General features: G+C 41.4%; 3 protein-coding genes across 3 annotated transcripts in view; all 3 read right to left on the minus strand.

Moving 5' to 3' along the window:
- Positions 1-206: 206 nt before the first annotated feature.
- LOC118420896 (phosphotriesterase-related protein-like) lies at positions 207-3571 on the minus strand. Its single transcript, XM_035827964.1, has 5 exons — positions 3418-3571; positions 2804-2959; positions 1517-1681; positions 1049-1263; positions 207-887 (listed from the first exon to the last, which is right to left on the minus strand). The coding sequence occupies exons 1-5, from the start codon at positions 3554-3556 to the stop codon at positions 768-770; spliced, it is 795 nt and encodes a 264-aa protein (XP_035683857.1). The 5' UTR covers positions 3557-3571; the 3' UTR covers positions 207-767.
- A 1291-nt stretch (positions 3572-4862) lies between these two features.
- Positions 4863-7503, minus strand: LOC118420895 (phosphotriesterase-related protein-like). Its single transcript, XM_035827963.1, has 6 exons — positions 7323-7503; positions 6680-6864; positions 6355-6510; positions 6038-6202; positions 5562-5776; positions 4863-5389 (listed from the first exon to the last, which is right to left on the minus strand). Exons 1-6 carry the CDS (start codon positions 7352-7354, stop codon positions 5255-5257), a joined length of 888 nt encoding a protein of 295 aa, XP_035683856.1. The 5' UTR covers positions 7355-7503; the 3' UTR covers positions 4863-5254.
- Positions 7504-8977: 1474 nt separating this feature from the next.
- The window catches only part of LOC118421777, a 16540-nt gene continuing 3183 nt past the window's right edge, over positions 8978-22334 (minus strand). The window contains exons 2-24 of the mRNA XM_035829279.1: positions 22077-22227; positions 21052-21155; positions 20646-20800; positions 20029-20197; positions 19573-19717; positions 19236-19336; positions 18703-18837; positions 18366-18445; positions 18092-18194; positions 17522-17734; positions 17192-17285; positions 15856-16142; positions 15351-15501; positions 13923-14026; positions 13340-13494; positions 12413-12581; positions 11956-12100; positions 11708-11808; positions 11212-11346; positions 10816-10895; positions 10556-10658; positions 9978-10190; positions 8978-9719 (exon numbers count right to left, since the gene is read on the minus strand). Of these exons, the coding sequence (XP_035685172.1) occupies positions 9620-9719; positions 9978-10190; positions 10556-10658; positions 10816-10895; positions 11212-11346; positions 11708-11808; positions 11956-12100; positions 12413-12581; positions 13340-13494; positions 13923-14026; positions 15351-15501; positions 15856-16142; positions 17192-17285; positions 17522-17734; positions 18092-18194; positions 18366-18445; positions 18703-18837; positions 19236-19336; positions 19573-19717; positions 20029-20197; positions 20646-20800; positions 21052-21155; positions 22077-22227 (3193 nt within the window). The 3' untranslated portion in view covers positions 8978-9619. The remainder of the gene's footprint in view (positions 9720-9977; positions 10191-10555; positions 10659-10815; positions 10896-11211; positions 11347-11707; positions 11809-11955; positions 12101-12412; positions 12582-13339; positions 13495-13922; positions 14027-15350; positions 15502-15855; positions 16143-17191; positions 17286-17521; positions 17735-18091; positions 18195-18365; positions 18446-18702; positions 18838-19235; positions 19337-19572; positions 19718-20028; positions 20198-20645; positions 20801-21051; positions 21156-22076; positions 22228-22334) is intronic.

Here is a 22334-nt window from a genome sequence, read left to right on the forward strand (position 1 = left end):
CCCATGATCTAGCCTCCTTCACTGGCCTCTCTGGGAAGCTTGGCGATTTTTTCGGGGTATAGGTCGATTCGCGATTTTTAACCGGGAATATTATGCCGGGAAAGGAATATGCACCGGGAAGCTTGTACGGGCTAGGCGAAATCGGCTTCCCAGCAAGTCCATAATACAGGATATCAACAGCAAAAATTAACGTGACATGAGTATAGTTCAGTTGGTAGACATAAATGTGTTGAACATTTATTTCACATTACATATTAATCTCTTGCAAAGGCGTAAACCAATCAGCTACTGTTGTTTCCAGTAGTGAAGTGAGTGATTGACATCGATCCCTCGTGAAATGTCATGACCTTTTCAACCATCCTGTCTGTTTATTAGCTTCCACGGTAACTAGGTTACAGAAGACAACTGAGGAAGGATGTTTTGCGGCTCCCTACTTTCCTATATTTACGTGTTGAACCTCTTGTTGATGCCACTGTAGTCTAGACTCTGTTAGGATATGCAGTCTTAGCTTTCGAAATGTGAAAATTAGGCTAACATCATGTTAGTACTTCCTCAAACAGATCCAAATGTCGCCCCATACATATGAAATAGCAGGTATCGTTAGGATATGAAAGGTTTTCTCCTATTAGATAGGGTAACCATGTACAATATTACGTGATGCAATGCATTACGACTGTAACTTGTTTCGATTCCTCAAGTGATCATATCTTTTCAAGAAAAATACCAATACGCGTGACTGTTCAAAGGCTATTTTACTTAAAGACTAGTCATTTTTTGGGATTCTCAACGAGAATCTTGTTGATGTCTTCCTGGGATATTCCTCTGTTGAGCATCATGGGTACAACATTCAGCAGGATGTGGGAGTAGCCGTGGCCGCCGTAGTGCATCTTTAAGCACACAAAAAAAAACATTCTTCGTCATTTTCATATACAAATGTACATCCTTAGCTGATCAATCCATAGATACTCGTTATTGTACCAACACAGGTGTACAAACAATAGAGGAAAGATAAGTGACAAGCGGACTTTGGAGCCTAAGGCAAACATACCAGTCGATGTTTGGTGTCCACATCGTGAGAGATGACAACTTTGTCAGCATGTCCCTCCTCCAGCACCTGGCGGATCATTTTGATCCTCATGGCGTCGTTCGGCATGTCTATGTCTGCCCACTGGCAGTGGGAAACCTCCAGTCCGAAGAAGTCCCACTCTAGATAGCTGCCCAGCGAGGCAAACTCCATAACATCCTCCGGCTCGAAAAACGTACCTAAAATCGGGACAGGATGTATTTTCATAAAAATCATGTACAAGAAACAACGTATATATCAATACTGGGTATGAAAAGTTGGAATGTTGGGGAGATTGTTGCCAGCAAGCTGATTATAAATATCTATCTCCCTTCCTCTAAAGAGGGGTGAACTATAAAACTACGATCATTGTGCTCCATTAGGAAAATGTGTCCATTTTGCTGTGGTAAGCCCTCCAGTTGTATATTCAGAAGACATAGAGTGAGAACTAACAGTCAAGATGGGACATCACTGTTGCGCCGACGTCACCACCTGCTTCCTGTAGTACACGAATGATCTCAGAGGGAGCGTCTTTGTGCCTTCCTGGGTGAATGATGACAGGACAGCCTGTTTCACTTTGTGCTGTAACCGTGGCCTTGAGAACTTTCCTTTCATTGTCTAGAAAAAAACAGAGATATCGATAACAATGACAATGACAATGACAATGACAATGATCTTTATTTGCATGACCTTGCCCATATGGGCTAAATGCAGTAGTTACATAAAACTTTGCTGTAAGAATCTTTACAGTGGCAGTGACAGAACAACTAAGGCTATGCTACACTATAAGTACATCTATCGTTTACAAAGTAGTCAAATATGTAATGCTATACTATTCTACAATTTACATGTCTCTTTTCTCTTCTTGAAACAAGTGTATATGAATTCACAGAGTTTTTGCAGTACAATGTTGTCAGATGATTTCATTATGTATACAAAAAGCTCATCTTTTACTAACTGTTTAGCTCGTGTATCAAAATTCAGGGCATTAATAAAAGAATTACGTATATCACTATATAACTCACACTCCAATACAAAATGAACTTCATTTTCAATATCTTTGGCGTTACAAAGTGTACAGATTCTATCACTCGGAGGAGTCCGGTTGTATCTTCCTACTTCTATTTGTAAAGGGTGATCACTAATTCTTAATTTAGCCATGGCTCGGCGATGGCTGAAATTATGTATATTTACGTACTGTTCTCTTTCGTAGGTGTCTTTGAACTTCCTGTACGTTCTTAGTTTGTTTCCTTGATTTTCCTTTTTTCCATTAGAGTTGAGTTCGGAATTGAAAGTCTGTAGATATATGTCTTTCAATCTTTGTTTCACTTGCGACTGAGCTGATGGTATATTATAGTCTTGGTTCAACAGTAGGTACCCATAACCAGACTCCTCGAGAATCTTACTTACATTTGAAAGCCAACATGGTACCTTACGTCGGTGTAGATCTCGATAACAAACATCGCGGAAGGCTCTATACTTGCGCTTTCCAAACAAAGATTATGATTTCGCCGATTATTTTCTTTGCTTAGAAATATTACGTGTATGGCGCAATAAGCTATGGATAGATTTTCATGCCTTGGTAACGTTGCTATTTGAAAGTCGAGCTTTAATAGCTCCGTTTAGGCCCCCTTGTCACTCTCCGAAGTAATTGCACGTACATCTGTGTATCTTTCTTTGAGAACGCCAACACGGTCTACGTCTACGCCATACCCTGTAACTGTTGTATAAAATCCTCACCTGTCATCGGCCAAGAACAGCCGATCTCCCCAATCACCCCACACCTGACGTCAGTCCCGTCAGCCCCCCGGGTGATGTCGTTGACTATGGTAGACACCAGCTGTTCCTCTGTAAGGGTGTCCATGTTGGGGGGATGGGTGCAAGCCTCGTAGTAACCTGTATTCAGAATATTGGGATGTTCTGTCATCATTTCGTCCGATTTCATTTCTTGTTTCACAAATCAAACACACGGTGCTATTTTTTACGGTTAGTTGTCCCCCAGTACTATCCATTTGAACTATCGCAAGAAGCACCACGATATGCTTCAAAAACAAGTTTAGTTCAATAACGGCAAGAACGTCGAAGACCTCTGTGAAATATTTAAGAGTTTTTGAACGTTAACATTTCTTGACAAAATATTACACAACCACGCCCAAGTACACATTACATACTTCACTCTCACATGTCATGCTTGCTTGCTTCATCAAGAGCAATATTCAAATCCTGCGGAACAAATCTGGAACACGATCAACTCAGTCTGCGCCAACTACGAACACACGCCAACGCAAACACAGACCGAATATGGTACCTCCGATTTCACGGAGGTAACAATGGCACTGACAACGATAGCCCACCTGCACCACAGATAACATTCACTCCTGTTTCCATGGAGATTTTCTTCAGTTTCCCAACATCCCTGCGGATCCCGAGGGTGGTGCAATCAACAACGGAAGAGCCTCCATTCCGTTTGAAGAAGTTCAGCTCTTCCACCATGTGATCCTCCTCCCCATGGAGATTGAGGTTTTCTGCGAAATTGTACCTTGAGTGAAAGACAGAAATCTGTGAAGTTCAACAATAGACAGGAATCGCTATGCAGATAAGTGCATACCTTGTTGGTATTACAAAACTGCTGATTTGATCCAACTGGTCACTAAATAACAGACCAACAAGTTCGGATTACAGTGCGGTGATAGGAGGATAAATTGTCGTTTTTAGTAAATTTGTTTCCCTTGCTGTCAGCTTTCTAGTGCTACCTGTCATATTTCCCTATCGATGCAATTCACATCCCTTACTTAACTTGTAATCCTTCCGAAGTCTTGTATGGCTATAGAGGACATCGACCAATGAGAATGCCTGATTTCATACAGGCTATGACGCCGTAACATCTCCAGCGGTCTATAAACATATAACGGCCCGGTCTATAATAGTATAACGGCCCGGATCCAATCAGAAGGAGGGGCTACATCCAAAATGGCACCCTGCTCAAACTTGACTCGCTACGCTCGTGCGTTCATTCGGTGGAACCGACCATGACTTGTGGCCTGCACCGTATACAACTCATGGCGGGTCATTAATCCTGGAATATTATAACTAAAAACAAGCCTACGGATGTTGTCTGATGAATCCCAGATTCTCCATCGTGAAAGACGCATTGTCCAGGTGAGGTGCATACTGGGATGGCTTGGACTGGAAGCAGGAGAAGTCTGCCACCAGGTGTTCATGTGTCAGGGTTTTACCCAGGCTGTCTGGGTCAATCCAACCGCACACTGGAACACAAGTCAGACATAACTATAATAATTATGTTTTCACCAATAGAAATGCTACAAAACATGTACGTATGAGAGGTGCGTCCGTGTGTTCATCTATCCGATGCACTAAATGAACTTTTATGTCCAAAACAGTACTTGAAATTGTATACCATCAACAATACTTGACCTACCTGTCTGAATTTTTCCTTTCATGCTTTAGGTAAGCCGGCCCATAACCCAAATACAAGCACGACATACGAAATAAAGGGGGCAAAGGTTCATGTGCAAAGTCTCCAAAGGTTGATGACTTGTGCATTGTTAACTTGTGTGCACGTGTAAGCATTTCCTTCAGTACTGTTTATCAAGACAAACCTATCACCTGATCATGATGTAGGGAATATGCTTTACGGCTACCTCTGCCTATATCTTATGGAAATATTTACTTTGGAAAAGTAATTCAAAGCTGTGTAGGTTGGGACTAAAGAGCAAAATATCAATATCAATATTTAAACATTTATGGTGCATACAAATCGATAACCTCCGAACGAAGCTCAGTATCTCCATTCCGGCCTCACTGGGTGTAATATCCTGTGCATTTTATTGCATTCAGAACAGTTGGAATATCACAATTACAGAGGAATTGTCAATAACGAAGGTTTATCAACAACTGCTATGTCAAATTCTTGACGAGCAGTGTAGTTACTTTGTCTGCATATCATATCGGACTATTTGTAGTTTGCTATACAGCCTTAATTGGCTGATTCCAGATGCTTGCTACAGAGGTGCGAATAGTAAATTATAAAAACTAGAAAATGCAACGTTTATAGTATGGAAAAGGTTGTTCGAGTCAAAACCCACGCGGCAAACGTATACAATCTAATTACATGTAACTAGTTTTGAATCCTGAACACATATTTTTACGCGGGACAGTTCGATGTTTACTCTACTTAAAGACTAGCCATTGTTTGGGATTCTCAACGAGAATCTTGTTGATGTCTTCCTGGGATATTCCTCTGTCTAGCATCATGGGTACAACATTCAGTAGGATGTGGGAGTAGCCGTGACCTCCGTAGTGCATCTAGAAACAAGAAATACTCTTTGTCAGGAAAAGATCACAGTGAGTCACAAGTGTGTATCCTTTGTTGTAATTTATCTGATGTATGCAATTTGATATTGCAAATAAGTTCATGATAGTTATTGATTGTACCAACAATAAGTTGTGCGGAAAAACAACAAACAAATTTACACACCAGTCGATGTTTGGTGTCCACATCGTGAGAGATGACCACTTTGTCAGCATGTCCCTCCTCCAGCACCTGGCGGATCATTTTGATCCTCATGGCGTCGTTCGGCATGTCTATGTCTGCCCACTGGCAGTGGGACACCTCCAGTCCGAAGAAATCCCACTCTAGGTAGCTGCCCAGCGAGGCAAACTCCAGAACATCCTCCGGCTCGAAAAACGTACCTGGAATCGGAAAAGGATTTTTTTCCAGAGAAAACAGGCACACAAGGATATTGGTAGCCTGTGTTTACACAAGCTCTCGCTGGCTGGGCGGCGGCAATCGTAGGGCCGGCCGCTAGGGGCGCGATTTTAGTCAGGCTAAGGATATTGGCATCGACATGCTGTGTAGTGTTGCAGTAAATAGCCGCCCCGCTTCGTCCATCTGGGCGTTATACCCAAGTGTATGTGCAGGCTTAATTATAAAGACATGGAGCAAGAACTTACGGTCAATATGTGACATCACCGTTGCGCCGACGTCACCACCAGCTTCCTGCAGTACACGAATGATCTCAGAGGGGGCGTTTGTGTGCCTTCCTGGATGGATGATGACAGGACAACCTGTCTCACTCTGTGCGATGGCCGTGGCCTTGAGAACTTTCCTTTCATTGTCTTAAAAGGCAAAACAGTGGGAGTAGATTTTTTAAAAACTGCGTGAGAAAGACCCTAGATGGCCTAAAATAAATTTCTTTCATGTGTGTGAATCTTCATTTTGGACGAGGTATGCGATCTACGAAACCTGAAAGATGTTTAAACTTTCTCACCTGTCATTGGCCAAGAGCACCCGATCTCCCCAATCACCCCACACCTGACGTCAGTCCCATCAGCCCCCTGGGTGATGTCGTTGACCATGGTAGACACCAGCTGTTCTTGTGTAAGGCTGTCCATGTTGGAGGGGTGGGTGTTGGCCGTGTAATAACCTACAAATGGACATATAAGTAAAGCATTTGGGATATCCTTGTTCTACGGCCAAAAAGTTCTATAGAATGTACTCGTTTTATGAAATGATATAATGTTACATGTATATGTGGAGACCAAGTCGCTGGCTTGGGTGGAAAAATGTGTTTGGTTATCAGACAAATTTCCAACCTGCACCACAGATAACATTCACTCCTGTTTCCATGGAGATTTTCTTCAGCTTCCCAACATCTCTGCTCAGCCCGAGGATGGTGCATTCGACAACGGAAGAGCCTCCATTCTGCTTGAAGAAGTTCAGCTCTTCCACCATGTGATTCTCCTCCCCATGGAGATTGAGGTTTTCTGCGAAGTTGTACCTTAAGTAGACGATGGATGACAAAAACCAAAGAACGGTTCTATGAACAGATAAGTGTTGCTATGTTAGACAGAATTGCAATGCAGATACGAGTAACTATCATATACCGTGTGGATATAACAAATTTATAGCTATTGATTAGACGATTGGACAAAACGAATGGACAATCAGTTATCAAATAACGTTCCAACAAGGAATGTTAGTTCGGAAAATGGGTTCGCAAGGTTGGTAGCATTTAGGATTTTCCTATATCCAAGAAAGTTTAGTGCAGGAGGGAGGGGTTAAGTGTTGATGGAGATAAAACACTGATTCTCATGATTTCTGTTTACTTATGTATTTTACTTGCTGTTAGCTATCTTTTGCAATGTGCCGCTTTCCTTTGCAAGCCTCAACCTCAACTCCTGATCATGACTCTGCGCCTTTCAAACTTCAATATGTCGATGTTTAAAAAAAACATACGGATGTTGTCTGATGAATCCCAGATTCTCCATCGTAAAGGACACATTGCCCAGGTGAGGTGCATGCTGGGACGACTTGGACTGGAAGCAGGAGAAGTCTGCCACCAGGTGTTCATGTGTCAGGGTCTTACCCAGGCTGTCCGGGCCAATCCAACCACACACTGGAACACAAGTCAGACATGTCACACTGGAACACACGTCAGACATGTCACACTAGAACACGTCAGACATGTCACACTAGAACACACGTCAGACATGTCACACTAGAACACACGTCAGACATGTCACACTAGAACACACGTCAGACATGTCACACTAGAACACACGCCAGACATGTCACGCTTGAACACAAGTCAGCCATAACTAGAAGACAGACATAACTAGTCAGGTCACACTAGAACACACGTCAGACATGTCACACTAGAACACACGTCAGACATGTCACACTAGAACACACGCCAGACATGTCACGCTTGAACACAAGTCAGCCATAACTAGAAGACAGACATAACTAGTCAGATATGAGTCACTACTGAGAACACAGGTCAGACTTGTGTCAATGTCTTACCCAGGCTTTTTGGGTCAATCCAACCACACACTAGACATAGATGGGAGGAAACAAGTTGCCTAGACAATACTTTAGGAATTTGACGGTGACACAAGATTATTTCCAAAAGCCAGGTCTTCCTTTGGGTTCCTGAAAGTAGTAGGCAGTGGTAGAAACTGATGATCTTTGTCAAGGTAGAATTTTAGTCGGGCTTGTTCATACATACATGTTTATGCACGTGCAGTAAAAAAACTGTCACTACTGAGTACTGAGTTACCATAAAATGTATTTAATGCAAAATGTTCTTATCTATCAACATGAAACATGAACCATTATAGTAGTCCTCTTACCTGTCTGAATTTTCCCTTTCATGTTTTCAACACACCAGCCTGACTGTACTCCAAACATAGACATGGCACAATAAACGAACCAAAGGGCAAGGGTTATTGGGCAAAGGCTATGTCATCAAAGGTCGACTACCTATGCCTGTAAATAGTTAACTAGTGTGGTAAATATTTTGATCGGTTTAATTGGTTAAAGTTAGCGCCTGAAGCTCATCATGACAAAGGAAAAACGCAAGCAACAGATATCGGATATCTTTAAGCACAATCAAATGGATATAGGACCTATCAGCGTTTCCGTATCCCGTCCGCTTCCCTCCTCAGGGCAATATGTGTCTCATCTATTGCAGGTTACATTGTAATTATCAAACTGTGAAGCGATGCCGCCAATGGAAAGCACTCTTTCCCCATACATTTGCAATATGCAATAGTACTAGCAGTAGTATATGCTAAACTTCAAAATAATGTGAAGTACGTCTTTAAAAAACGACCGTTGAAACGTCATTACCTTAACTCTACAATATCATAACATGTAGCGTTGAAACCAAGCAGATGTAAAACTATCTGTCTGAAATAAATGCTTAGAAGGTCACTATTAGGGTGACGATATGGACGTCCCAAATATAAGTAGTCAAGAAAAAACTGTAAGTACTGTTGTAAATATACTAGTCAAGAAACATCTATCCAGATATCCCGACTAGGTTTTTTTCTTGTCATAAAGCAAAGAACGTATCTTACACTTTTTTACAACGAGCAATAAGCCGCTCCCAAATGATAGCCCGACTACACTCTTTTAATGAAAGAAACGGATGAGATAAATCTGTTATTAAAGTAAGAATTCATTCTTTAATCATCATCATCATCAGTCACTGGGTTCTGCATCTACAGTCATTCTTTGATAACAAGTTTAATTGATGTGATGCCGTCTACTGACGTGAAACAATATTTGCGAGTACACACGTTTACTCGTACTCTAGTCAGAACAAAGGTCAAAAGTCCTTTGAACAAATCCTGAAATGGCAGAACGTCTGGACGTCTTACTTACTCAATATTTGCTTGAATTTGTTATTCACTACCGGGTTAAAATAGGCATATTGAAGACACCGTTGAAGGTTTTTTTTTTACTTCATTATCATATATTGCTATAGCCGTTAATCACAACTAATGAATCGTCTAGTACATGCTGGTTTTGGTAGCTTTAATCCTTTTACTAGGTGGCTTTCTTCCCTATGAATCATTATCAAGATGTAACAATCGGTAGAAAAGTAGCAAAACAAAAAGATAACAACATAACAAGGTGACATGGTGAAAAAGAAAAAAACTAACTATTCTATAACTTTAAAACAATAAGGTATATGTCAATAGGCAGAATTGCGAGGTTCAAGTTCTCATATGCTTAGCAGTTGTGTCTCAGATATATCCCCGATTATCCGATCCCGGTTCTTCTTTCTTCTCTGGTTTCTTGATCTTCAGAGTCCTCAATGCCTTGTTGAGCACTGCAGCCGCTACACTGTGGGTGACGACAAACAAAAAGCAATTGTAAAAGCAGAACAATCCACAGAATCGCAGCGAAATTGATTCAGTGATGAGTTGACGGGATTAACACAATCAATTGCAATAATCACATCTTTATCTTAGATCGCGAGTATGTTTACAAAAGAAAACATAGTCGACAATCAGTGAGTGTTGCTCTCTCTTACTAAGATATCTAGAATTGATATATATGTCAGGGTAGAGACTCCGATCTGATCTAGAATTGTCCTCTCACCCCTTCCCGAACTCCTCCCCGTCCTCCAGAGTCTGCGGCAGCTGTTCACCCTTGGTCTCCGGCAGCAGCATGCACAGCAGCCCGGCCATGGCCGTCATGGCGCCGAACAGTATGTAAGGTGCTGGTCGCCACAGGTCAGCCAACAGCCACACAAACGGTGACACGATAGAACCTACCCTGCCAGCCGTGGACGAAAATCCCATACCTATGTTTCTGGGGAGTAGACAAATAAGAAGATTTGGATAAAGGGTTGGCATGACGCGTCTTATTGTAGAATAAGAAGCTGAGATGAGTTTCTGTTCACAAGTTTAGGTAGCATTCAATAAATACATAATGAGTGCCTTTTGAGTAATGTGGGCATGGGTTCGTATATCCCACTTCTGACACCATGTCTTGGGTGCCTTAAAGTGCTGAGGACTAAACCCGGAAGATGATTTCTGAAGTTTATTCCATAGGGATAGTATTGGAATTTGACAAATGTATTGCATGCTCGATGCTCAGCCGGGACCAAAGCAAGGTCTTATCTTACTAGTTGTAAATTTTCATAACTTTACGGTATGTACTGTCTTGTTATTGACCTTGTTACGGTGGGAAACAGCTCTACAGTGTAGATCATGGTGCTCTGGAACCCGCCGGTGATGCAGAACCGGGAGATCATGGCAATCGCCACACGGCCGGGGCCTGAAAACGTTAAAGTCAAATTAATCATTATATCTTTATGACATTTAGCATTCACATGTCGTATTGATGACAAGAACATGAAAGTAGATGTTTTTATAATGGTTTAATGATGGCTTGTAATGATTTTCTTTATTGTACACGTTTTGTATGAGCTTACCAGGAGGAAGTACTGCCGTGACGATGAGACCAATGCCGGTCAGCAGTAGGTAGGCAAACACGGGCAACTTCCGGCCAAATCTGATGTGAAACAACAATGGGAAGATGATTGTATGCCAGTGTGGTAACGTGAACATACCAACTGCTACATATATTCCGTTTCATGTATGTCTATGTAGACAGTCCATAGTTACATCAACCAACAACAAAAACGATGTTGGAGTATAGCTTAGATGACTTACAGTACGCCGGTGTACTGTTTGTCCTTATATTTAGGGATCTAGAAGACAACTGTTAAAGAATTTAGAAGACAACAGCATTACAAATAAATACAAGGAAAGAAAGCATGTCAAATTGAGTTTTTAAAACAAAATTTGTCTACTCTGTGGCAGCTCACCGTTCCTGCAGGAATAGAAGAGTCAAGTACGCGGGAATCTCGACTGCGGATGCTATGAGAGAGTTGGTATAGACGTCCCCGCTAAGGTCCGTAATGTTCAATGCGATGCCGTAGTAAACGATGTTGTTGGTAAACCTGACAAAGAGAAAGATCAAAAGAGTTCAAGCTAGTCTATCATACACCACTTCACATAGATTAATAGGACACGATTGCATTGCATTCCTTTGCATGGTATTTGCTTTGATACACATTTCACATCGTAGATGTGTGTAGCTGTCCACGTGGAGTGTTTGATAAAAGGATAGCCATAAACTATCGTAATAACAATTAATGCATCTGTCACCACGCACTGTTGAAACGCACTTGGTGTCTTGATGTTGATGAATTCAAATTACAGTCCGAACTTTCCATGTAAATGTACTTAATACTGGTAAATAAGTCAGTAGCGAATATCAGAAAGATACAGTTGTGTCGTTAACAAAGTAGACGTATGTACCATATAAAGAATATGATGAGGCTCCTTTTCCTTGTGTTGGGCTTCCGCAAGATGTCGAGTACTGTGTAGCTTTTGTGAGTCCCATCCTTCTTTTCCTCTTTCTAGAAAAACATTTAACATGTCACGTAAAATCACAATGTTGCATTTGATCTATGTCAATGAAAGTCTTTAATAAAGGATAAGAATAGAATACAGGTGCGGACAGATGCAAGGAAATCTTTAAATTGTACGAAGGAACGAGCAGTTACCTTTGTGTTATTTACATCACTTGGGTCGTCTGCGAGCACGTGATCAGGCAGGTCAACTCTGTTGAACCTCGCCATTTTCTGTATCAGTTCTTTTGCCTTCTCTTTGTCACGTGACAGCAGCCATCTTGGACTCTCTGGGCACCACCTATTATAATTGTAAGGGATTCTAGTATGACCATCTATCCATTGTTTCTTTGACACAGGTGTCTGGTTTGCGTTCTTTTGATATCATTTTGAGTCACGTATAATCTTGAAAACAAGTTAATTATGCACTTTCCACTTTGTTTTCCTAGTTGTTGTTTATTCTATGTGCAATAAGCTATTCACAATGATATAATTGGCAATGGTCGTGGAGAAGAAGAGGAAGAGGACAAATATAAGTAGAGCAAATCTTTTAATTTTTGTTGCAGTGTTTTGTGCAAAACGATTAGATATCAAAGAGTTATTTCAGACCGACCAATAGAATGGAATGAACAGCAGGTTGGGCAGAGAAACGGCGAGCTGCAGGGCTCTCCAGTCACGGACACCGAACGCCACTCCCGCCAAAATCATCGCCCCGACCGAGAAGAACACTGGGCGGAGCACGCCAACCTTCACCCGCTCCTTTGGACCAACAAACTCGCAAACTGGTGGGAAGAACAATGTTGGATGATAACATGTTTGAATACTCCAGTTACGAGTAACACACAGTACAAACCGTATTTTGATGCAACTGCATCAGGGCCTTTTACAACCATATTTTACAGTACAGTACAGATATTGGTTTCCACGGCTGCGAGGAGAGATAAGTGGGAGGGAAACTAGACAGAACAAAAAACTTGACCAGTTGCCAGCCCGCACTGTAAGATACTCGAAGAGCCCACTACCCTACCTTGTCCAGCTCTTGAATAGCACATTGTAATATCAATCAGAACGGTCAATCAGGATGTTTTTAACTGTTTGTACATAATGTTATATATATATATATATATGTGCTCGTTTGTGATTTTAACCTATCATTAAGTAAGATTTTTCAATGTACGTTGTACCTCTTAATGTACATGTAATGGACATGTAATTCAGCCATCCGGCTGCTAAGTGTTCCAACAATAAAACCCATTTATATAAACTGAATAGAAACTGGGACATCGTTCACTTTCTAGAATTTTAGAAGAAGCTGTGGATTGTTCATTGTAGACAAAGACTGGTGGTGTTCAGTGGAAATTTGCGTTACTCCCATGCCCATATTCCGGGATTGAGTCTCGAAGGCCACTTCAACTTGACTTTCGGACCTTATTCAGATCGGGTTTCATCTCTTCCCTCTGAGTCACAAACATCGTGATTGAGTTCTGTGTCGTTTTCGGACCATGACAGAAAAAAAACAAATATGTACAAGGGAACTGACCCATAACTGCTGACGTATTGATGACGCCTGACGTTGCGGCACCCACGAACATACGGAAGATGATGAACAGAACCACGTTAGGTGAGAACGCCGTGACCACTCCGAACACACACTGGATGGCCAGCGACAGGAGGTAGGTTCGACGGCGGCCAATCCTGAAATATAAAACGTTATATGTGTTGGAAAGAGCACAAATCGTATTCATCCGTACGTAATTACATAAACAGAGGACAAAAGGGAACAACTGATAACGATTTTAGCTATTTGGCCTTTAAGATGAGTGGGAATTCCATCGCTAAGGCCTACGTCACACATTTCCTATCCGGAGCTCGGCCGGGCCGTTTGCGGAAACGAAAAATCAAAGTTTATGCCGATGTTATCTAAAAGATTAATAAATAAATAAACAAGTAGATATGCACAAGGCATAGTGTTGAATTATTTTTGGTCCGTTTTGCGTTTTTGTTGTCCTTTATATCATACTTTTCGTTCCCCACTGAACCTTACCTGTCTGCTCTTTTTCTTCCAAAATGGACGAAAGGCCATCTCATCTTAGAGAGATAATCTGGAACTAGAAGAACCGTACCTGTCCGCCAAATCTCCGAATCCTACAGACCCTAGCGACACTCCAACCATGTACAGGGAGGTGGTCAGCTGTCTTAGACCTTTGTTGTTGCAGACTAGATCCCACTGCACGGAACAAAACAACAGCAATTTCATTGTACCATTTTCGTTATCACATCTATTTTTAAATGGCAGTTGAGACCGGTCTATTTTCGGTAATAAAATGAGATGAAATATACAATTCTAGGAATTGATATACATGTACTAGCTTTTGGTATACTTTTAATGTTGACATATTTGCTTTTAGAAGGAATTCAAGAAATTCATGATGTGCACAGTGTAAACCAATTGCAATGCGTCGACGTGTATAGACAGCACGACGGCTTTCGCGTCAAATTGTTGTATTGACCGCCTACCTATGGTATACGAGGGGTGATCAATATGTTCTCGGCCTAACCCAGAAATAATAAGCACAACTCAAATTTTGAGGCACAACTTTATAGCATGAAGCCTTTTATCAATATCCTCCAAATTACAAATCATTGGAGTCATTACTTTCCAGGCATTCGTTTTATGCAAATTAGAAGGTAAGTGGCGAGAAAAAGAAGGATGAAGTGTGATCAGACAATTTGACCCGCACACCTCAGGTTTCAGATCAATTGTCCACTTTTTTTTCGTTATCGCTTACCTAACGTTACTGGGTGTCACCTGCAACGTAATGATCACAATAATTTGAATTTTGGTACACATTTATATAAGATTTTATACAAGTACGTGGGATTATCAATAAGTCCTCGGTTTTGCGGAGAAATAATAAGCACAGCTCAGATTTCGAAGCATAGATGTCAAGTATAACGTCTTATATAAATCTGTACCAAAATTCAAATTATTGTGATCATTACTTTGCAGGCGACACCCAGTAATGTTAGGTAAGGGAGAACGGAAAAAATGGGACAATTGACCTGACCTGAGGTGTGCGATCGAACTTGCGCTGCTGGAAGTCAGACACCCAATTCTTTTTGCTTGAAATAGGAGGAGAATGATTATCAAACATTTTGACAGTGTCTTTTGTTAACTTACGGCATGGGGAACTCGACCCACAAATGTCTGATCACAATTCACACCACTTTTTTCTCGCCACTTACCTTCTAATTGCATAAAACGAATGCCTGGAAAGTAATGACTCCAATGATTTGTAACTTGGAGGATATTGATAAAAGGCTTCATACTATAAAGTTGTGCCTCAAAATTTGAGTTGTGCTTATTATTTCTGAGTTAGGCCGAGAACTTATTGATCACCCCTCGTAGCAATCGACGTGGTACATGTACACTGTTTGCTACTTGTTTAATTGCGTTATTTCCTATATTGAGTACATCTATAAATTGTTGGTACTGACTGACTGCACTTCAAGTGTCACTAGAAGCTCTATCATGCGGCTTTTATCCTTACCTCCGTGACTATAGTAGACGTGAAGGTGGTACAGTCGTACTCCCACCCCCTGTCACAGCTGATGGTCCCGCCCGCTGACAGACTCTCGGGGGTGTGGTTCTGCCAGAAGTCCGCGTAGCTCATGTTGAAGCTTCCATCAGGAAGGTTGTACCTGATCACAGATATATACGGAAGTTGTGGAATTTTCTTCTATTATGAATTACATCTTTGTAAAGTACATAGATACTGTAGAATCTGAAATGCTTGTTGGTAACGGATACAGTAAATAATGGATTTACTAGATTTTCCAATCGCTAGCTGCTTAGTGATTTTTTCTGTTTGGATGTCTCATTCATTAAAAGAATGAAACACGACCTTTATTGAACATTTTGCCACACCAGGCACATGTCATTCAAAAACATGGTGAAAGTAAATAAACACAAGGTAAACTGACTAACATTAGATTAAACTTTTCGCTTAGAGGACTTTAATTTACCACAAAAATGTGTACACAGCTTGGACTTACCTAGCACACTCACTATAACCACTGCCTCCACCATCTAGCGTAGTCCAGGGAATGCTCATGTTCAAGGCGTCAGGCATCGGCCGACAGTCCCGCCAGGTCTGCAGGCCTGGTACCGCGCAGTGGTGGGAGGGGGAGGCGGCGAGAAAGTTGGCTATGAGCTGGTGAAACCCCACAGGCATTTCGGCATAGCACATCAGGAACAAGACCCACCACTGGTACCACCCCATCTCACCGAGATACCCAGTCAGGATCTCGTCGAATGGTAACATGGTGAAAATTCTGTATTGCTACGTTATAGTACGTACTCTTACAAAGTTTTGCTTGACAGGAACTTTACTGTGGGTCCCAACCCGCCCACTAACCTGCCGGCCTATTCAGGCGTGCCTTGCAGGCCCTGACACAAGTGGGGTGAAAGTACAGCTGAAGGTAAACAGATTTGATCAGGACAATGAGTCGATTAACTGGCAAACATACAACCTTACACGGTGTGTACACCGCGGGTCTCGTGAGTTGTATGTTATACAGACTTTTGACACATTGTGAGATAACGACGACGGAGGAAAATCTCGGGGTGCACACCACAATGGCCACCCCCGATGCCGGTAAATTTAGCAAGGACTTGGATGAAATTGTACCTTGGAGTTCACAGGCTCCATTATCATTCAATTTCGAGGTAAAGTTCAAACCCAAGCTAAATACACATTCAGGGATGACGCAATTACTATATTACATAATTCAAATAAACATGATCACTCGCTGTGTTGTGCGTAACGTTATGCTTACAGAAACAAAGTTCTGTGGACTCTATAGTAGCATTAAGTCTGAAAGAAAGGCGTGTCTATGGTCTACAAGATTTTATGACTCCGATCACATAGCCACCTGTTTAAGTGATGGGCAAAAGATTGGCCCTGACAGACTGCCCACAAAGGAGCATGACATGAAGGGGCGTGGCCACAGCCTGGAGCAGTACTTCAAATTACCTTCTCTCAAAGTTATTCTTTACCACTGTGACTCCGGGATTTTCCTTTTTATAAAATACCCCATTATGATTTTATTGCCACACTTTTTATTGCCACACTTATTGTAGCTATAATCCTATTGCTAAGTGGCTTTCCTCCCTATGAATCATTATCAATATGTAACAATCGGTAGTAAAGTAACAAGAAGATAACAACATATAGCAACGTAACATCACCGTGAGTACTGGTGTTAAGTGTTGAAAAAGAAAAAAAAGTAGTTAATAACTTTTTAACATAATAAGGCACGTCAAGAGGTAAAATTGTGTGATTTAAGTCCTTGTCATCAAATAATTATGCCTAGCGGTTGTGTCTCAAACATATCCAGGATTATCTGATCCCGGATCTTCTTTCTTTTCTGTTTTCTTGACCTTCAGAGTCGTCAGTGCCTTGTTGAACACTGCAGCCGCTACACTGTAGGTAAAGACAAACGGGATACAACAGTTTACTGTAATGGTAGAACAACCTACAGAAACGCATTGAAAATGATTCAGGAATGGCAGCATTTTGTCCAACATGTTTAGATCTATTATCTCGGACAGGAACGTATACGTTATGGCATCGTGAGATGGCTTCCTAAAGAAAACATAGTCGCTAATGTGGATGTGTTACTTTCTCGTGATGAAATATTAAAAAAATTGTCCTCTCACCCCTTCCCGAACTCCTCCCCGTCCTCCAGAGTCTGCGGCAGCTGTTCACCCTTGGTCTCCGGCAGCAGCATGCACAGCAGCCCGGCCACGATGGTCATGACGCCGAACAGTATGTAAGGTGCGGGTCGCCACAGATCAGCCAACAGCCACACAAACGGTGACACGATAGAACCTATCCTGCCAGCGGTGGACGAAAATCCCATACCTATGTTTCTGGGGGATGGAAATATCAGAGAAAGATTTGGATAAAAGATATGGATTTGGATAATGGCTTGGCACGAATAGCCATATTCTAAAATAAGAAGCTGAGATGAGTTTTTGTTTACAAGTTAGGGTGGCGATCAGCCAGTGCCTTCTGAGAGATATGGGGCGTGGGATCGTATCCCACTTATGACACCATGTTATGTGTCCTGGTCCACTTCATCTTACACAAGCCTGGAACTTGGAGTGATTTCTCTAGTTTTACCCCATAGGGTTATTACTGGAACTTTACAAACGCCTTGCTCGGAACAAGAGCAGTAATATTTTACTATCTGGAAATTTTCGTTACTGTATTGTCTTCTTATTGACCTTGTGACGGTGGGAAACAGCTCTACAGTGTAGATCATGGTGCTCTGGAACCCGCCGGTGATGCACAACCGCGAGATCATGGCCACTGCTACACGGCCGGGGCCTGAAAACGTAAGAATCATAGCTTTCTGGTCAAATAAACATGACATCTTTCTAATATTTAATACTCACACGCCGTATTGATGAACAGAACATGAGAGTAGATGTTTTTGATGATCCTCGAAGTTGGACCGTAACATGATTTTGCTAATTTACACGTTCTGTATGAGCTTACCAGGAGGAAGTGCTGCCGTGACGATCAGACCAATGCCGGTCAGCAGTAGGTAGACAAACACTGGCAACTTCCGGCCAAATCTGATGTAAAACAATAAACAAAGGGGAAATAATTGATTTGACTTGATCTGGTATAGCACACATCATAAGACAAAAGGACGATGTTGGATGTAAACAATAAAACATTATCCTTCATAATTTTTCGCTTTTAAGCTTTTTATATTCAGCTATCAGAGAAGACAACTAACAACATTGCTTGTAATTGCCAAATAAGCACAAGGAAATAAAAACTGTTACACTTAGTATTGAAAACAAAACTATGCTATGTGTCAGCTCACCGTTCCTGTAGGAATAGAAGACTCAGGTACGCTGGAATCTCCACTGCCGATGCTATGAGAGAGTTGGTATAGACGTCCCCGCTAAGGTCCGTAATGTTCAACGCGATGCCGTAGTAAACAATGTTGTTGGTAAACCTGACATGGAGAAAGATCAAAAGATAAGCTAGTCGCCCATACATCACTTCACACAAGAAGACATGGTCGTATCTTTTCCTTTGCATGGTATTTGAGTACAATGTATTTGCTTTGATACACATTTCACATTCATAGATAGATATAGATATATATAGCTGCCCATATGGTAAGACACTTGATAAGAAAAATTAATTAACTATGTGATAACAATGAATGTAACGCACAGCAGTACATAACATGACCACATACTGTTTAAAAAGCTTTGATGTTGATGAATTCAAATTACAGTTCATACTTTCCATGTAAATGTACTTTTGAATACTGGTCATTAAATCATAGTAGTGATAATCAAAAAGAAACTGTACCACCGAGGGGATAAACAGTGATAAACTTTGTACCATATAAAGAATATGATGAGGCTCCTTTTCCTTGTGTTGGGCAACCGCAGGATGTCGAGTACTGTGTACGTTTTGTTAGTCACGTTCTTCTCTTTCTCTTTCTAGAAAAAGCAACATTATAATATCACGCCAAAGTGCAGTGTTTTATTTGGTCTATGAGATCAAAGCGTTGAATGAGGGATAAAGATATAACGCTGTCTGTTTCTTGGGTTGCAATTATTGTCCCAAATAGAATACAGACGTTGGATGTATACAGATGCCTGAATTGTGAAAGACAAGTTTACCATGGAATGGTAGGACTGAGCCAAATGTACATAGATAGGAGGACAGCATTTACCTGTGTGTCATCGACATGACTTGGGTCGTCCGCGAGCACGTGATCAGGCAGCTCAACTCTGTTCATTCTCGCCATTTTCTGTATCATTTCTTTGGCCTTCTCTTTGTCACGTGACAGCAGCCATCTTGGACTCTCTGGGCACCACCTACCAACATAAGTGATGATAGTATGACTCATTGCTTCTTTGACACTGGCAGGTTTCTGGTTTGCATACGACACCTTCTTTGATATGAGTCGTATATAGTTTTATATGTTTATATCTACTTTCCCTTATGTTTTGCTGGTTATTGTTTATTCCATGTGCAACATGCTATATTCAATTATAAAATTGGCGATAATCGTAAAGAAGAAGAGGAAGAGGACATCAGTAGAGCAATGCCTTCAATTGTTGGTGCAGTGTTGTGTACAAAACGACGTAAGCTTAGTCTAGATTTTAATGAGTTCTTGTAGACTGACCAATAGAATGGAATGAAGAGCAAGTTGGGCAGAGAAACGGCGAGCTGTAGGGCCCTCCAGTCACGGATGCCAAAAGCGACTCCCGCCAAAATCATCGCCCCGACCGAGAAGAACACGGGGCGGAGCACGCCAACCTTCACCCGCTCCTTTGGACCAACAAACTCGCAAACTGGTAAGAAAATAATGTTGGACGATGATATGTTAATCCAGTTGTGAGATGTACATACCATGCAAATATTTCTGATTCCAAGACTATAGTATAGCCATCCAGATATCTACATCTGCAGAGTCTTTAAGTAAAGGATCACTGAATAGAGACGGGGGACGCCATAAACTTTCTGGAACATCATATCCACCGCTCACCGAGTCAGGTGTTCTATCTGCATAAAGTGGCGTTATAGAATGGGCTGACTGGTCATGCCCTGACAAAGACTGGTGCTGTCTGTTCAGTTCAAAATTTGGGTTAGTCCCTTGCCCATGTTGCCATATGCATATCCCAACGTGACCAAATGGCCACTTCAATGTTACAGGTTACATCTCTCCTCGCTATGTCAGAAACATCATGACTTATTTCTACGTCTTTCAGAACCATAACACGGATAAGAAAGGGGACTGACCCATGACTGCAGATATAATACCAACGCCTGATACTGAGGCACCCACGAACATTCGGAAGATGACGAATAGAGCCACGTTAGGGGAGAACGCCGTGGCCACTCCGAACACAAACTGGATAGCCAGCGACAGGAGGTAGGTTCGGCGGCGACCAATCCTACAATATAGAAGTAACATGTGTAAACAGAACAAGTAAGCATATGAACAAAGGAGACAACTGATAATGATTTAGTCCTTGACATTCGTGGAAGAGGAGTTTTATCACTTAACGTACTGCTCTTTTTCTTCCCAAATCAACAAAATTCCCATCTAGATGTATAGTTTATGAGCAGGTCGTCGACGTCGATGACTGTGAAAGTAGATTTACTCGTCTGAACAAAATACAGCCTGAAACCGTAAGAACCATACCTATCCGCCAGGTCTCCGAATACTACAGCCCCAAGCCCCACTCCAACCATGTACAGGGAGGTGGTCACTTGTCTTAGACCTCTGTTGTTGCAAACTAGATCCCACTACGAGAAACAGAGCAACAACGTTAACGCTTTTATTAATCTTTCTTTGCATCAACGTCATTCTCATCCTTACTTGTCAATTGCAACATGTACATGATACATGTATCGATGTTCCATAAGGAAAAGCTGGGACAAAGTATAAAACTTTAGGACATGATGTGGCCTTGTCAAACTGGCTTGATTTTAATGATATGAGAGTTGGCATTTTTTTTTTTCAAATTGATGTCCCTCAAATTCATACTAGCAATCGATTGTTCTACAGCATGCAGTCCAAATATAGGGTTCAACGTTATGTCTTTGTAGACTTAAACCTACAACGACGACGTATAAATAGATGGCTTTAGCGTCAGTGCTACTTTATAACAAAGTTTGTACAAGTTTTCATTCATATAAATGTTTGTTTGGCATTGAATGTCCATCTAAAATAGTACATAGATTGGGTAAATTTTGGTAGATATACATCCAATCTAAAGTGAATGAACGTGTGGTGACGGTTTAGGAACTTTCTTGCATTATTATCTATTGTTTATTGTTTATTTATTGCGCACAGAACAAACAATAGATGCATGGCAATGAATATAAAGAGACATAACGTAGGGTTATTCATAAAATCAGCTTTTGACTTTGTGTGACTTTTGAATGTAGCAAAAGAAGAACTCAAATTTACCGGTACCGTCTTATTCAAGTTGTTCCAAACTTTGGGACCTCTGTACATAATTGTCGTCGGTTAGTTTTTGCATTGATAGGCCTTAGATAGTTGCTATCTCTTGTGCGGTGGTTGTGGATAGGAGTTTAATGAAAAGGTTAAAAATTCAAAATAATATCCCTTTGATGCTTGTTCAATTGCGATATTTCCGAGAGTAACGCGCCAATACATCTTTAAAGTGGTTTGCACTGAGAAGCTGCGGCCATTATCCTTACCTCCGTCACTATAGTAGACGTGAAGGTGGTACAGTCGTACTCCCACCCCATGTCACAGCTGATGGTCCCGCCCGCTGACAGACTCTCGGGGGTGTGGTTCTGCCAGAAGTCCGCGGAGCTCATGTTGAAGCTTCCTTCAGACAGGTTGTACCTGATGCCAAGAGTCACAAATATGCGATAAGTATTGAATTATAGATATAACCTTATCTTTGTAAAGTGTGTGAGATACTGTAGAATCTGACATGCTTACTGATAGTG

The sequence above is a fragment of the Branchiostoma floridae genome, chromosome 8 (assembly GCF_000003815.2).
Source record: "Branchiostoma floridae strain S238N-H82 chromosome 8, Bfl_VNyyK, whole genome shotgun sequence".
NCBI lineage: Eukaryota > Metazoa > Chordata > Leptocardii > Amphioxiformes > Branchiostomatidae > Branchiostoma > Branchiostoma floridae.

Bases quoted from the DNA above. Each gene is read 5' to 3' on its own strand.
- LOC118420896 (XM_035827964.1), bottom strand. From the start codon at position 3,556: ATGGTGGAAGAGCTGAACTTCTTCAAACGGAATGGAGGCTCTTCCGTT. The intron at 2,960-3,417 runs GTGGGCTATCGT...TTCTGAATACAG, and splicing joins GAATGTTATCTGTGGTGCAG to GTTACTACGAGGCTTGCACC. The intron at 1,264-1,516 runs GTTAGTTCTCAC...TCCCGATTTTAG, and splicing joins AGTGATGTCCCATCTTGACT to GTACGTTTTTCGAGCCGGAG.
- LOC118420895 (XM_035827963.1), bottom strand. From the start codon at position 7,354: ATGGAGAATCTGGGATTCATCAGACAACATCC. The intron at 6,203-6,354 runs GTGAGAAAGTTT...TTGCCTTTTAAG, and splicing joins GTGCTCTTGGCCAATGACAG to ACAATGAAAGGAAAGTTCTC. The intron at 5,390-5,561 runs GTGTGTAAATTT...TCTTGTTTCTAG, and splicing joins TGGACACCAAACATCGACTG to ATGCACTACGGAGGTCACGG.